At 45.5% G+C, this 12,188-nt stretch overlaps 5 protein-coding genes across 5 annotated transcripts; 1 reads left to right on the forward strand and 4 right to left on the reverse strand.

The window, feature by feature from the left end:
* Positions 1–485: 485 nt before the first annotated feature.
* Positions 486–2,690, reverse strand: LOC119551580 (facilitated trehalose transporter Tret1-2 homolog). Its single transcript, XM_037860982.1, has 2 exons — positions 1,906–2,690; positions 486–1,312 (listed from the first exon to the last, which is right to left on the reverse strand). Exons 1-2 carry the CDS (start codon positions 2,605–2,607, stop codon positions 617–619), a joined length of 1,398 nt encoding a protein of 465 aa, XP_037716910.1. The 5' UTR covers positions 2,608–2,690; the 3' UTR covers positions 486–616.
* Positions 2,691–4,700: 2,010 nt separating this feature from the next.
* On the reverse strand, positions 4,701–5,213 carry LOC119550582 (protein PET100 homolog, mitochondrial). Its single transcript, XM_037859376.1, has one exon. The coding sequence runs from the start codon at positions 5,094–5,096 to the stop codon at positions 4,851–4,853; it is 246 nt and encodes an 81-aa protein (XP_037715304.1). The 5' UTR covers positions 5,097–5,213; the 3' UTR covers positions 4,701–4,850.
* A 335-nt stretch (positions 5,214–5,548) lies between these two features.
* On the reverse strand, positions 5,549–9,839 carry LOC119551447 (rho GTPase-activating protein 21). The gene is made up of 8 exons (XM_037860789.1): positions 9,807–9,839; positions 9,269–9,702; positions 8,977–9,212; positions 8,115–8,915; positions 7,751–7,917; positions 6,660–7,655; positions 6,206–6,513; positions 5,549–6,145 (listed from the first exon to the last, which is right to left on the reverse strand). Exons 1-8 carry the CDS (start codon positions 9,837–9,839, stop codon positions 5,788–5,790), a joined length of 3,333 nt encoding a protein of 1,110 aa, XP_037716717.1. The 3' UTR covers positions 5,549–5,787.
* A 249-nt stretch (positions 9,840–10,088) lies between these two features.
* LOC119549940 (methylosome subunit pICln) lies at positions 10,089–11,046 on the forward strand. The gene is made up of 2 exons (XM_037858322.1): positions 10,089–10,302; positions 10,387–11,046. The coding sequence occupies exons 1-2, from the start codon at positions 10,184–10,186 to the stop codon at positions 10,913–10,915; spliced, it is 648 nt and encodes a 215-aa protein (XP_037714250.1). The 5' UTR covers positions 10,089–10,183; the 3' UTR covers positions 10,916–11,046.
* Positions 10,973–11,666, reverse strand: LOC119551890. The gene is made up of 2 exons (XM_037861491.1): positions 11,175–11,666; positions 10,973–11,120 (listed from the first exon to the last, which is right to left on the reverse strand). The coding sequence occupies exons 1-2, from the start codon at positions 11,562–11,564 to the stop codon at positions 11,043–11,045; spliced, it is 468 nt and encodes a 155-aa protein (XP_037717419.1). The 5' UTR covers positions 11,565–11,666; the 3' UTR covers positions 10,973–11,042.
* Positions 11,667–12,188: the final 522 nt, after the last annotated feature.

Below are 12,188 nucleotides of genomic sequence, written 5' to 3' on the forward strand. Positions count from 1 at the left end.
ATGCTGGGCGGGAAAACATCAAGTTGTTTGATTATTCATTCTTATCACTTTAATCCTAATTGAAATCAAATATAACTAATGCTATTAACTATTGTTCGCTAATACTAAAAATGATTTTGTTTTACTGCAGGGTAAAACAGAAACCCAAAACTGATTGGGATTACGTATTGCAGAGTAAAGAAAAACAGGACTGATAAGTATTTTCTAGGTCACCAGCAATTTTTTATTTCAGAACTATGTCTTTAGTTGCATACTTTTGGGTTAAGGATACTAATTAATTAAATCTATAAACTAAAATTCCATGTTACTCAAGGGCTAAATATTTAGTATATACCTTACAATCTGTACTACCGAATTTATGACGCAATACTAATAAAATTGTATCTTATCAAAATAAAAGATTGATTTTCTGGTTGGCTAGAGTACTCAATTATCAACAAATGGAAAATTACGAAAACCAGCTTATGAACCCAAACACAACCATATAATTATTTGAAAACAATCTTCACTTTATTGGTTATAATAGTCACATCTTACACACAACTTTTCCTTATTTTGCTTAAAGAGAACATGAAAAGGGTATCACTATGGCTAAGACTTTCTCACTAATACTTCCTCACGTCTCGCTCTTGTCCTGGCTCTTGTCCACCTTTCCGCCGGCCAACATGTGCTGGATCTCGATTATCGTCTTGCCCTTGGTCTCCGGCACGAAGAAGAGCGAGTAGAGGAAGGCAAGGACCGCGATCACGGTGAAGATCCAGAACGTGGGTCCCGGCCCAATGGAGGTCTTGAGGATCGGGAAGAGCAGCGTGACCATGAAGGCCGACAGCCAGTTGCTGGTGCCGGCAATAGATCCCGCCACACTCTTCACGTCCTCCGCGAAGAGTTCCGCCATCACCAGCCAGGGCACCGGTCCGAATCCGATCGAGAAGAAGACGATGAAGACGCAGATGCTGCTGATCGGCAGCCAACCATAGTTGTCCATCGAACCCGGATCGCTCTCGCTCAGCTGGAAGTAGACGCCCATCAGGGCAGTGGTCACGGCCATCAGGATGCCGGAGATCAGGAGTAGGACCCGGCGACCAGCCTTATCGATGATAGCCACGCCCACTAGAGTGCTGGTCACCTGGGTGACGCCAATGATGAGTGTGGCATCGCTGCCACTCAGACCGGAGCCCGTGTCCTCGAAAATGGAGGTGGAGTAGAAGAGGATGGCGTTGATTCCCGTCCACTGTTGGAACACCTGCAGGAGCACTGCGATCAGAAGACCCTTCAAGACGATGGGGCGGCGAAGGGCGACTAAAATGTTGACCTGCAAATAAAAAAAAAAACCAGGTTAGTTTTAGCCGGTTTCTTTTTTATTATCTTTTCGGAATCTCATTCATAAGATTACGAAAACCCAACCAAATCAAAGTGTTTCCTAGCAATGATAAGTAGTATCTTTTAAATACATACAATACGTATACTAATCGATTATGGTAACCGGGAACGTATTTTTATTAGCCGTAATCAAACTGTCAAAACAACGGAACCCTGTAATCAAACTATCCACTCGCCTTGTAATCTAGGTCGTTTGGAGCTCTGAACATTAGAGGGAAATATAATATTATATAATATAATAATATCATATAATTATGATAAATATTCTTTAGAAAATGTATTTGGTCCCTGTACACTTAATACTTGGATTCCGTTTTTTTAACAATTTCAAAACTATCGAAAATGTTTTCTGAATATTTGAAACACTTTTCTGAAAATAAAATATAATTTGTTTTATAAACATTTCTTGATAAATAAATAAATATCTTTGGGACATTTTTGCTTGCTTTGTGATTTTAAAAACGTAACTCAAAAACGATTGACTTGGAATTTTCATGGGTTTTAGGTCTTGATCGGTTTACTAACCTTGGGCTGATCACTCTGCTTCTGGGACTCCTCCAGGATCTCCTTAAGCTCGTCATCGATTTCTGCATCCTTGCCACGGAGCCACTGCAGAGCCTTAGCGGCATCTTCGTTGCGCCCCTTCATGGCCAGGTAGACGGGGGATTCGGGCATGAAGAAGTGGATGGTGGCGAAGACCAGGGGCAGGATGGCGCACAGGATGTTGATGGTGAGCAGGGGCAGGAAGGCTCCTACCAAGTACCCGTACAACACGCCCGACACAATCAGCAGCTGGAAGAAGGCGCCTATCGTTCCTCTCAAAGCCGTCGTACAGATTTCCGTACAATACATGGGCGCAGTCACACAAAAGGCTCCTCCACACATGCCCAGGATGAATCGGCCGAAGTACAGCATGGTCACGTTATTGGCGAACAACATCAGCACCCAGCCAACCATATAGGGTGGAATCAGAGCCAACATAGTGGGTCTGCGGCCGATCCAATCAATGGCGAAGCCAATTGGAATGCAGATCACCGTGGCGCCCAGGGTCAAAAGCGAGGATACCCAGCCGAATTCACTGGAGGTGATCGGAAATCCATAGTCCGATTCCACCGAAATCATATTCTCCACCGGCGAGGACCAACCGATGGAGGCTCCCATGCAGAGGGCTCCAAAGCTGGCCGACAAGCCGGCAATATATTGCGGCAATACCGATCCCTTGGACATAATGATGGCTAGCTTGGGAACTTTTGGGCTACTATTACTACTAGGTGCTCTCTTCTCGATTGCCGGGATTGAACTGAATTCGCCACGCGACCGTTATTCCGCTGGAAAAATCGCCTTCCATGCGATAACTAAAGCAGCGACGTCGACCGAGAAGTCAAGCACTGCAAGTCATAGTCGTAAATCAGATCCCAATAGTTTCGCTTCCCCACACCAGGTGATGGATGATGATAGGAGGCACAGCGCAGCTCGGCACAGCGTCACTGAAAGCGCCCAAAATCAGTTGAAAGCCGAAGCAGCTAATTAAAAGCCCGCCTCCGCCAACAACACATGTCGTTATAAGAGCAATCGAGTGTTTCCGTAACAATACCCATTCGCCGATTATGCCCTGCGGGGAAGTATGTCCACTAGCCCTTCGGATTGAGATTGGTGTGGAATTTGGGTGGGTCCAAGTGGTCCAGGGAGTCCCCCCGAATCGGAAGAGTTCCACAAAAACTGCTCCATCATCTTTAATTTGTGGGAATGTGAATTGATTTGGAGAATTACAAAAACTTCCAAATACCTCTTTTAATAACCTACTCTAGTAGTAGTTGCATTGAGATGTATTTGTTATTTCTTTTACTGAATGGAAAAATATAGTTTGTAATACGCACTAAAAAGCAGATAAACGGGATGGTATGACAGTACTGGAAATAAATCTGGATAGAAAAGAGTAAACACTTTTATGAATAAGTTAATCATGTTAACATGTTGTTATTATTATACGTTTTACAGATGCATAAATATATAAGCTTGTTGATAGTGCATATTAATGTATTTAAATTGGCTTTAGCATTCTCTATTAATTTTCTATGAGGTGTAAAAAACAGAGTTTATGTGTCATATTCACTTAACCATTTAATCTTCTTAACTTTACAACGGGCATTATAGTCTTGAACAACACCAAGTTTAGAAAATTACATATGTATGTATGATAACATTACGCATTGAAATCAATAACAATTAGAAGTCATTTATAACATTTACGTTTAATACATAATATAGTTTATAGGAATTAACAAGGAATAAATAAACCTATTAAAATTTATTGAGATATTTAATCTCAAAGTAATCTATTCTTAAGACAGCATGAGCAAATCTCATCCCTTCGACTTGACCGAAAGATAGACCGAAAGTTTATGGTATTTTGTTATTTATGACACAATTATAATCTTTATTTTAAGTACCCAATAATAGAACTAAGTAATACAAAACAAAGCTAACACAAGATAATAAGATGTTTAATCTAAGATAATTTTATTAATTTAATTTTATAATACTTTCAGTATCCTGGTTAATATAAAAATATTCCGTTCCTGATACAACATGACAAATCTCATTGAGAGTAACCTATCTTCGGCTTGATTAAGTCCAATTGCTTCCGGTAGTTTGTTATTTACGACACAATTGGATCGGCGCTGCCGTGTGAAAAGCAGATAATAACGGAGACAGAACCCTAGGAAATAATTGAATGAGCGTAAATCGGAGGGAGTGCATCTAATCTTTGTCGCAGCTCAAATAACATCGCATCACGCCGAAAACACATGTAGAGAAATCCCCCAATAGATCGATTCGGATTGGACCCCAAAGTGTGACAAAATCACCGAATACCTGTACTGTCGCAACGGTCATCTGGCGGTCAAGCGGCGCTATCGGTTATCAGCGAATATGCCCATTGATGGCCCATCGGAATGGAATCGAGGAGTCCTCGGTTCAGATAGGACGGATGGGGGGATGGCGAGTGGGAGTGGAGCGCGGGCTCGGCTGCAGATAAGCGATTACCACCGAATGATAGGTGATAATAACCGACAGAATAACTCGTTTTCAAGTAGCCCTCTCTCCTTGCGGGCTTGGGACTCTGTCCCACTTGCAACCATGTCAATGCTCATGTAATGGCCTTATCAAGCCATAGCCACCCCACACCAAGTGCTCTTGGCCTGCAATCGAATTGTTTTCGCCAGATAATGGATAAGGGACTCCAAATGCATTTCAAGTATCCCCTGGAGCCGCATCATAGTTATTTCCTGATGATTTACAGTGGTAAACACTTATGGGGATTCGAGTGTGTTTTTCGGTTGAATACAAGTCTTTATTACGTCGTTACAGGGCGGTTAGTCACATCCATCCGGAGCATCGGTTGTTTTGTTTGCTTGCCCCCGGTTATATAACGAGGGATTAGTGCCTGGATTGGTGGCATACTGTATCATCTACTTCTTCTTGCCCTCGGCCTCCTCCATGGCCCTCATCATTTTGGCGTCGTGCTGGGCGTGGTGCTCCCGTATCGCCCGCTGCAGCTCCTCGTGGTGGCTCTTGCTCTCCGGCGGATAGAGCTCCCGCTTCTTCTTGGTCACCCACTCCTCGAAATATTCAGGCTGGTTGAACAGGTGGAACAGCGTCACGGGGAAGGCCATGTACATGCCCATCTTGGCCACCTCCAGCACCCAGGTTCCCATTTCGTTGGTTTTGGTCACTTCTTGCGCTTGAATGTCGAAATAAAGTGTAATTTTCGAGGGAAAATGTTTTCTCAAAAGTATCAACAAAAAACAGCTGTTACGGTAAATGACAGTGTTGCCTAGCGTTTGGCCGGATGCTTGATTTGTGTTGGAAAACGTTACCCGCATTTTGGGACAGTTGTCCTAAAATGTATTGTAAGAAAATTCCAATTTCAAGACATTGGAAATAATTTGTACCTGCTGCTAAAAATTTGTTCCTTCCACCTTGAAATTGCACAATATTATACCCACTTACCTACTTTTCAATAATTCCACTATACTATCACAAGTACTTCAAAAAGTATTATTCAACTACTTTATCGGTTTAATCACTCACCAACCCCCCACAAAGCTTGCAATTCTTTAACACCTTTAATCCTTGCAATAAAAAACAACTTAGTTTCCGATTATATATAATTATATATGTATCTTTATAATGGGTAAAGGCATGCATTTAAAATGTAAGATCTTAAGCTAAACTTTTAGAGCGCGGCCAAGTTAAAACGAGAGAATGTGTCATTACGAAAACATTTTTTCACGGAAGCAATCTTGTTTCTTTTAGCATTTTAAAGAGAGATGATTTTTTAAAACCGTACAACGGTTTTAACGTTAGTATATGAAAATAGCTAGGGGCGACAGAATTGACTTAAAGCTAGAGGGCCGTTTCGCCCGGATACTCCTCGGGAGAAGTAATAAGAAGCTTTTTGGTGCGCGAGTGCTCCTCCTGGAGGTTCTCCATGTTCTCCTTGTTATCCGCATCAAGGTTGGTAATCAATGTAGATTTTAAGGGCGTGCCCGCCGATCGCTTTCTACCGTTGCTGTTGCCGAAGGGTGAGGCCAAAGTGGGCTCATTCCCGTCCAGGCAGTAGAGGAGGCTGGGACTCAGATCAGACTCGTCCAAGTCGTCGATGTCCTGCGTTGTGCTGGCTCCGCCGAAGTCATCCGAGCGACTGGCAAACGATAAGTCCGTCGGACTGGCGGTTAGCACGCTGCGTGTTAGCAAGTATTCCCTGGGGAAAAAAACTAAGTGTAAGGACCTTTGCCATACCAGACCTCCCATCCACACTCACTTGAAATCACTGGACAAGGCATTCGAGGGCTTTGAGTCTTCGTTGCTGGTGCTGCTGCTTGTGGTGCGCTGTCTGGAGTTAAAGAGGGCAAAACTCTGCTGCTGCCCAATGATATCAGCATATCCTCCAAGAGAAGTCGCATCCTCACTGTGCAGCGAAGGCGGTTCCAGCTGCTTCGTGGGTGTGCCTCCAATCGAATCCTGCTCCTCTTGCTCGGCAAAGCTCAGGTTCAGCTGCTTGTCGCCATTGCCAGCCAAGGCGGTCAGCAGCATCACGGGTTTTCGGGAGCGAGGAGTCATAATTGATTCCTAAAAAAGGTCAACAAAACAAAAAGGATAGTTACACTAAGAAGGGAGTACTTAATTTAGATAGATAGCGATATTTTCTAGGGCCAGTTGTTGATTACGATTTGTCTTATCAGTAAACTAAAGCAGTTAATGGGCTTTTCTCGTACCTGCATCGCCTTGGGCATGCGTTGAGTGGACTTGGTGATGGGCGACATGGAACGCCGCCCCATGTGGAGAGCAGGTGTGCTCGTGATGAGATCCATGTTGCGGTAGACGCTGCTCTGAAGGATCTGTCGATAGCCCAGATTCATGGCGGGCAGTTCATTGGAGCTGCCATTATTCTCCGACAGCGTATCGTCGTCCTCCTCGTCCACCTCAACATGATGGACGTCCTCTTCATCGCTGTCATCCACATCCTCTAGCAGCGGTGCATCCGCTGCAGATGGGCAGTGTTTGCCCTCTTCGCCACTGTGACGTCTTCTCAACGTGGCCGACACACTGCGCACCAGCCGTTTAGTCGTCTCCGGCGTGCTGAAGGGAAATCTGAGATTGCCCATGCTGACGCCCTTCATCAACTTGCGGGTTATCGATCTGCCCATGTGGTGGCTGCTCGCTGGCATGGTGCTGCGGCCCTCTACAATGGGCGTTAGTGCACCGTCGTCCTCCTCCTCGGCGTCCACCTGCGGCAGGATACTCGAGAGATTAGGCTCCGACTTGTAACGCGACGATTGCTGGACGGGCGTGGAGGGATTCGAGTACTCCTCAACCTCTAGCAGTCGGTGCTCGTCCCAGGCCACACTCTTCTTGTCAATTAGCTGCTTGGCAACCGCTGACATAATCTTCAATGGTGTGACACAGCAATCGGCATTGATCTCATCCAGATCCTGGCCGGGGACAACAGCAACTCCGCACGAAGGCGATTCCTTGGATTGCTGACGACTAACTGGAGCCGAGATGCTACCGCTGGCCGGACAGCTGGAACTGCTGTCCGAGGACGAGGACTCGATCTTGAGGGACGCTGATGAGATGGATTTCTGAAGCTGATGCCGGGGGTTAGTGGCCAGGGTGACGCTGGTGATGGTCGATGAGGTGGGAGTGGGTGGCGTGGGACTCTGGAAAAGCACCCGCATCTTGGGCGGTTTCACATGCGACATATTTGGCGTCTGGGGCGATGACCATGCGATGGATGAGAAGACATGCGGTTAGTCAAGAATCACAAAAGGTATGCATAGCCCAAATACCCAAATAGACGACTTACCTCGGGTCCTCCAGCCATATGGAAGCTAGGAGGCACTCTCTTCGGAGTGCGTGACATGAGACTCTTGTGGAAAATGTGCTTCTTAATGGAATCGCCCAAAGACTTGGCACTCCGAGTGGCCTCGTTGTTCTTCAGTCGATTCATTACCACCAGCTGCAACGGTGTGCCTAATCAAATGAAATTAATGAAAATGTAATATTCATTCTTTATTACTTAGTTTTAAGTATATTCAAATAATTTAATTATTAAAAGACTTCTGCCAGCTATGTCCAATCACTTTTGCCATATTCAGCAGAAGTATTCAAATCATACGACCCAGTATTTAGGGCCTTAAAGGCTCTCTTGTAAATATAAATTAATTTACCCTGCCCGTTTTGTTTGTTGAACTGCTTGATCAGTCGTCGCTTTTTGGAGGACTCCGGCATGCTCTGGATGTGGGCATAAAGCTGCGCCAGCTCCGTATCCGTATTATTCGTATTGGTGGCCGCTGCAGTGGCGGCGCGGTCTACAAAAGTGTACACCGTGTTGACCGTCGAGACGTCCGAGATGGACTCGTCGAGCGTTTGTTCCGGCGACATGGTTTTCTTTCGTTTGCGCTCGAGAAAGTACGCCCGGATGTCTGTAGACAGCTTGCCGGGCACCTCGAAGATGTCAAGTCCGCGGACGATCATGTAGGTCACGATGCTGGCCATCTTCTTGGCCTGGTAGTGCAGCACCTCCGGCGGCAGTTGCCTGGGGCAGATCAGATGGGGCGTAAACAAAGTGGCCAAATTCTCGGCGCTCATCTTGTTGCTCTTCTCGTGCTGGGCCACGGCATGCAGCATTTCGATGATGTGCTGCAGGAGTTCGCGATGTTCTTCGGGCAAAAGCAGGAGCAGCAGCTGCACCGAGTTGAGCAGGTGACGCTGTCGCTCGGCGGTGGCTGCCACTTGACCATTGAGCGCCTGGCAGAGCGGGGCTATCTGGAGATGGGCTGGATAGTGGGCGTCTGTGAGTAGGGGTTCTGGCAGCTCCGAAAGGAATCCCTTGAAAACGGTGGCGCAGTCGTGGGCCGAGAAGCCAGCCTGTTCTAAATTTAGTGGTTTGTCGTGCTGGATGTGCATCCGAAGTTCGTTTTGCCGGGACACGGCTCCGGCCTTGCGGAACAGTCCCTCCTGGGTGAGATCTAGTTTATATAAGAATATAATTTGAAAAACCTTCATTATGGGATGTCTATATGTACATACTCTTCTCCAGCATGAGGAACTCCTTGAGCTCTTGAAGGTGCATCAGGAATCCAGGGTCAATTTGCTGCTGCAGTGTCTCTGTGGGACTATTGCCCACGGATTTGCTGCCAGAGCCGGCGGCACAGGATGTGGCAGCTGATGCTCCGTGGCCCAGGCGATGTTTTTTGGACAAGCGGTTCCACTTCTTCAGCTTGCCCTTGTCCTCGTAGACGATCTCGTGACAGGGGAGATCGAACCTGTGAAGGGGAGTTATTTAATAATGGTGATATGCAGGTCCTCTTGATCCTCTTACTCATCCGTATTCAGCTCCAGTTCAAAGGACAAGTGCATGCGCACCAGGGATTTGTACTTTTCGTAATTGCAGCGGCGCATGCGCGTGGCCAGATCGCGATCCCTGAAGTCATTTAGGTTCGCATGGTCAGTGTCCATGGTGCTTGCCTTGTAAGCCGTCGACACTACCGAGTAAACACTGTAGTTACCCACGAGCAACCACAACAACGACTGACAGCGATTATAGGAAAACAACAACAACAACGTTGGGAAGGACAATGACAAGTTCGTTTGGAAAAGCCGAAGGCTACTCCTTTCACTTCCGCCTGTGGCGATTTTGTTGCTAGAAATGTATAATCCTCGAAGGTTTGTTGCCCGAGCACGTAATTCAGCATTTATCACATTTATCGCGGATTTTAACTGCTGAAATTGAAAATTAAACGAGACGCCACCGAACTAGTGATGTTCATAAAACATCGATGCGGACATCGATGTTTTTTCCGATATCTACAAGCTGATCTGGTAGCACACTAGATTTGTTAGTTTATACCTTTTTTAACCGCCTTGGGACGCTCTCCAATACTCTTAGGCATTTTTAGAACATTTATAAATAAGATTTTCACTTAAAACACCTGTGGCGGAGATTTTGTTTTCAAAGGTGAAAAATTGAACAGAGCGCTGCCAGACCGAAAAATTTGTAACTGTTAAAGAATTTGACATGCTTTCTTATTTACTATTTAAATATTTATTAACTTTCTTTTACTTACAAAATATTAATAAGGGCACAAATTAAGTAAAACATGAACTTTTAAACTTAGTGTGAGCGTTGCCAGACTTTCAACGGCAGACATAAAAACAGTGCTGGAAAGGACTGGAGCTTTGGCAAAACTGTTGTTTGATCGCGCTTTTTACAATTACTCTATAAAATTGTATTAAAATGGTGCTTATTATGCGTGTTTCGCCGCCCGAACACGGCCTTCTGTATACGGCCAACAACATCAAGCTCAAACTGGGCGACAAGGTGGTGGGCGAGGGCACGATTTACATTGCCCAAAAGTGAGTACTGCAGACCTTTGCCGGCGTTTGCAATTGTTATTTCCTGATAGCTAGACCCAAGCAACCGATATTTTCCGCTTTTAGTACGCTATCCTGGCAGCCAACTGACCAGCCGGAGGGCATATCCATCGAGTGGAAGCAGGTGAGCCTGCACGGCATCTCCTCGAACCCGAGGAAGTGCATCTACTTCATGTTGGACCACAAAGTGGAGTGGAACGGCGTCTACGGAGATCCTCCGCAGCCGGCGGTTAATGGCCAGAATGGCGGGGGTCCAGACGCCGACGTGGACGAAGGAAATGGGAGCGATGAGCATGAGGATGACGATAATTTTGAGGACGCCGTGGACGAGCAGTTCGAGGAGGTCACAGAGTGCTGGCTGCTGCCGGACGACATCCACACCGTGGACACCATGTACAGCGCCATGACCACTTGCCAGGCACTGCATCCGGACTCGGCGGACAGCGACTCGGAGGACAGCGATCCCATGCAGGATGCCGGTGGCTTGAACGACGAGGCCATGGAGGAGGATGACGCCCTGACGCTGGGACGGAACGGCGTCCAGAATCTCAGCCTGGACGACGATGATGAGAGATTCGAGGACGCCGACGAGTGAATCAGCATCACCTATTTATATACCGACATCCCTTTTTTACCAGATTAAGTGTACGAATTGTAAAGATACATATGTATTGGATTAGATTTTGAAGAACTAAATAAAACGCTGTGAGCGCGACTAAAAACTAAGGGCTTTTCTTGGCGTTTTCCTTGTTCCGAGCGATTTCCGCCTCCAAATCCTGTTCGGTGATAGGCTGCGACAACTGTGGATTAAAAATAGGTCATTATAGATATTCTAGGCGGCTAGAATAACGTACAGCTTGGGCCACATCGGCCAGGAGGAGCGCCTGTCGGTAGGCATCGCCATTGGAGGGCACTTTGTCGTAGTTCCAGTAGGTAAAGTCTCCGAAAACTCCTGTAAGACGCAGCTGCCTGTCGGAGGATTCGCTAATGGGCTTCTCCGTTTCCTGGAGAACCAGTCCGCGGTATCCTTCGGGCACTTTCAGCTGCTCCCCCACCAAAGGGTACCCGCGTAGAGCGTTCGTCAGGATTCCACTACCAAATTCGGTTGCTTCCCTTGTGTAGTTGTTGAAGTATTGCTCCACATTCGCCTCGCCATCGCCGTCTATTTTAGCCGGCAAGTAGTGTAGGTCCAACTGTTTGCTCTTGGCCAGGTTCTTGCCATTAAAATCCAGCGTTATAGACATTATTTGTTTGATTTGGCACAATAAAAAAGGTAAACAGAAAGGCCGCCAAAATGTGTTTGTTTTTATGGAACAGTGTTGGTTCTAGTCACGGCTATAAATTGGTATGTTTCGTAAAATGTTTGGTATATTTCAACAAGGCAACTAATCCCCGTAACATTTATATTATGGGTATTCCCTAACCTTTTAACAGTCCAAGCAGTCTCAACTGTTAAAAAGTCAATAAAAAGTGGCTCCTGTGTTATTTTTAAGCAGCTGTAATTAGTTGTCATAATATCGGAACTAAAAACATGTGGTACATATTTAGGTAATACTCTAGATTAGGGGACTCACCCCCATAATTTGCGAAAAAATTATCCTCGATAGACCGCGATTACTTAAGAATTTACGTATAAGAAGAACTTGGCGGTCGGACATGGTTCTCTTGTAATTGAATTTCAAGGTTCCCGGTTTTTCTATAAAAAAACAAGGGTGCTTTTCTCATATGTTCAATCAAAGTAATTATTCTTTAATAAATTGTTTTAAAATTATTAAATTTTTTAAATAAGTTCCATCGAGGATAATATTTTAGCGAATTTCGGGCGTGAGTCCTCTAATCTAGAATATTACCCAAATTTATATTATTAT

The sequence above is a fragment of the Drosophila subpulchrella genome, chromosome 2R (genome assembly GCF_014743375.2).
Source record: "Drosophila subpulchrella strain 33 F10 #4 breed RU33 chromosome 2R, RU_Dsub_v1.1 Primary Assembly, whole genome shotgun sequence".
NCBI lineage: Eukaryota > Metazoa > Arthropoda > Insecta > Diptera > Drosophilidae > Drosophila > Drosophila subpulchrella.

Coding starts and splice junctions, on each gene's coding strand:
- LOC119551580 (XM_037860982.1), bottom strand. CDS start 2,607: ATGTCCAAGGGATCGGTATTGCCGCAATATATTGCCGGCTTGTCGGCC. Junction 1,313..1,905: donor AGCAGAGTGATCAGCCCAAG/GTTAGTAAACCG, acceptor TTTTATTTGCAG/GTCAACATTTTAGTCGCCCT.
- LOC119551890 (XM_037861491.1), bottom strand. CDS start 11,564: ATGTCTATAACGCTGGATTTTAATGGCAAGAACCTGGCCAAGAGCAAA. Junction 11,121..11,174: donor TGGCCGATGTGGCCCAAGCT/GTACGTTATTCT, acceptor TTTAATCCACAG/TTGTCGCAGCCTATCACCGA.
- LOC119550582 (XM_037859376.1), bottom strand. CDS start 5,096: ATGGGAACCTGGGTGCTGGAGGTGGCCAAGATGGGCATGTACATGGCC.
- LOC119551447 (XM_037860789.1), bottom strand. CDS start 9,839: ATGCCTAAGAGTATTGGAGAGCGTCCCAAGGCG. Junction 9,703..9,806: donor TTGGAGAGCGTCCCAAGGCG/GTTAAAAAAGGT, acceptor GAACATCACTAG/TTCGGTGGCGTCTCGTTTAA. Junction 6,514..6,659: donor GCATGCCCAAGGCGATGCAG/GTACGAGAAAAG, acceptor GACCTTTTTTAG/GAATCAATTATGACTCCTCG.
- LOC119549940 (XM_037858322.1), top strand. CDS start 10,184: ATGGTGCTTATTATGCGTGTTTCGCCGCCCGAACACGGCCTTCTGTAT. Junction 10,303..10,386: donor ACGATTTACATTGCCCAAAA/GTGAGTACTGCA, acceptor TTCCGCTTTTAG/TACGCTATCCTGGCAGCCAA.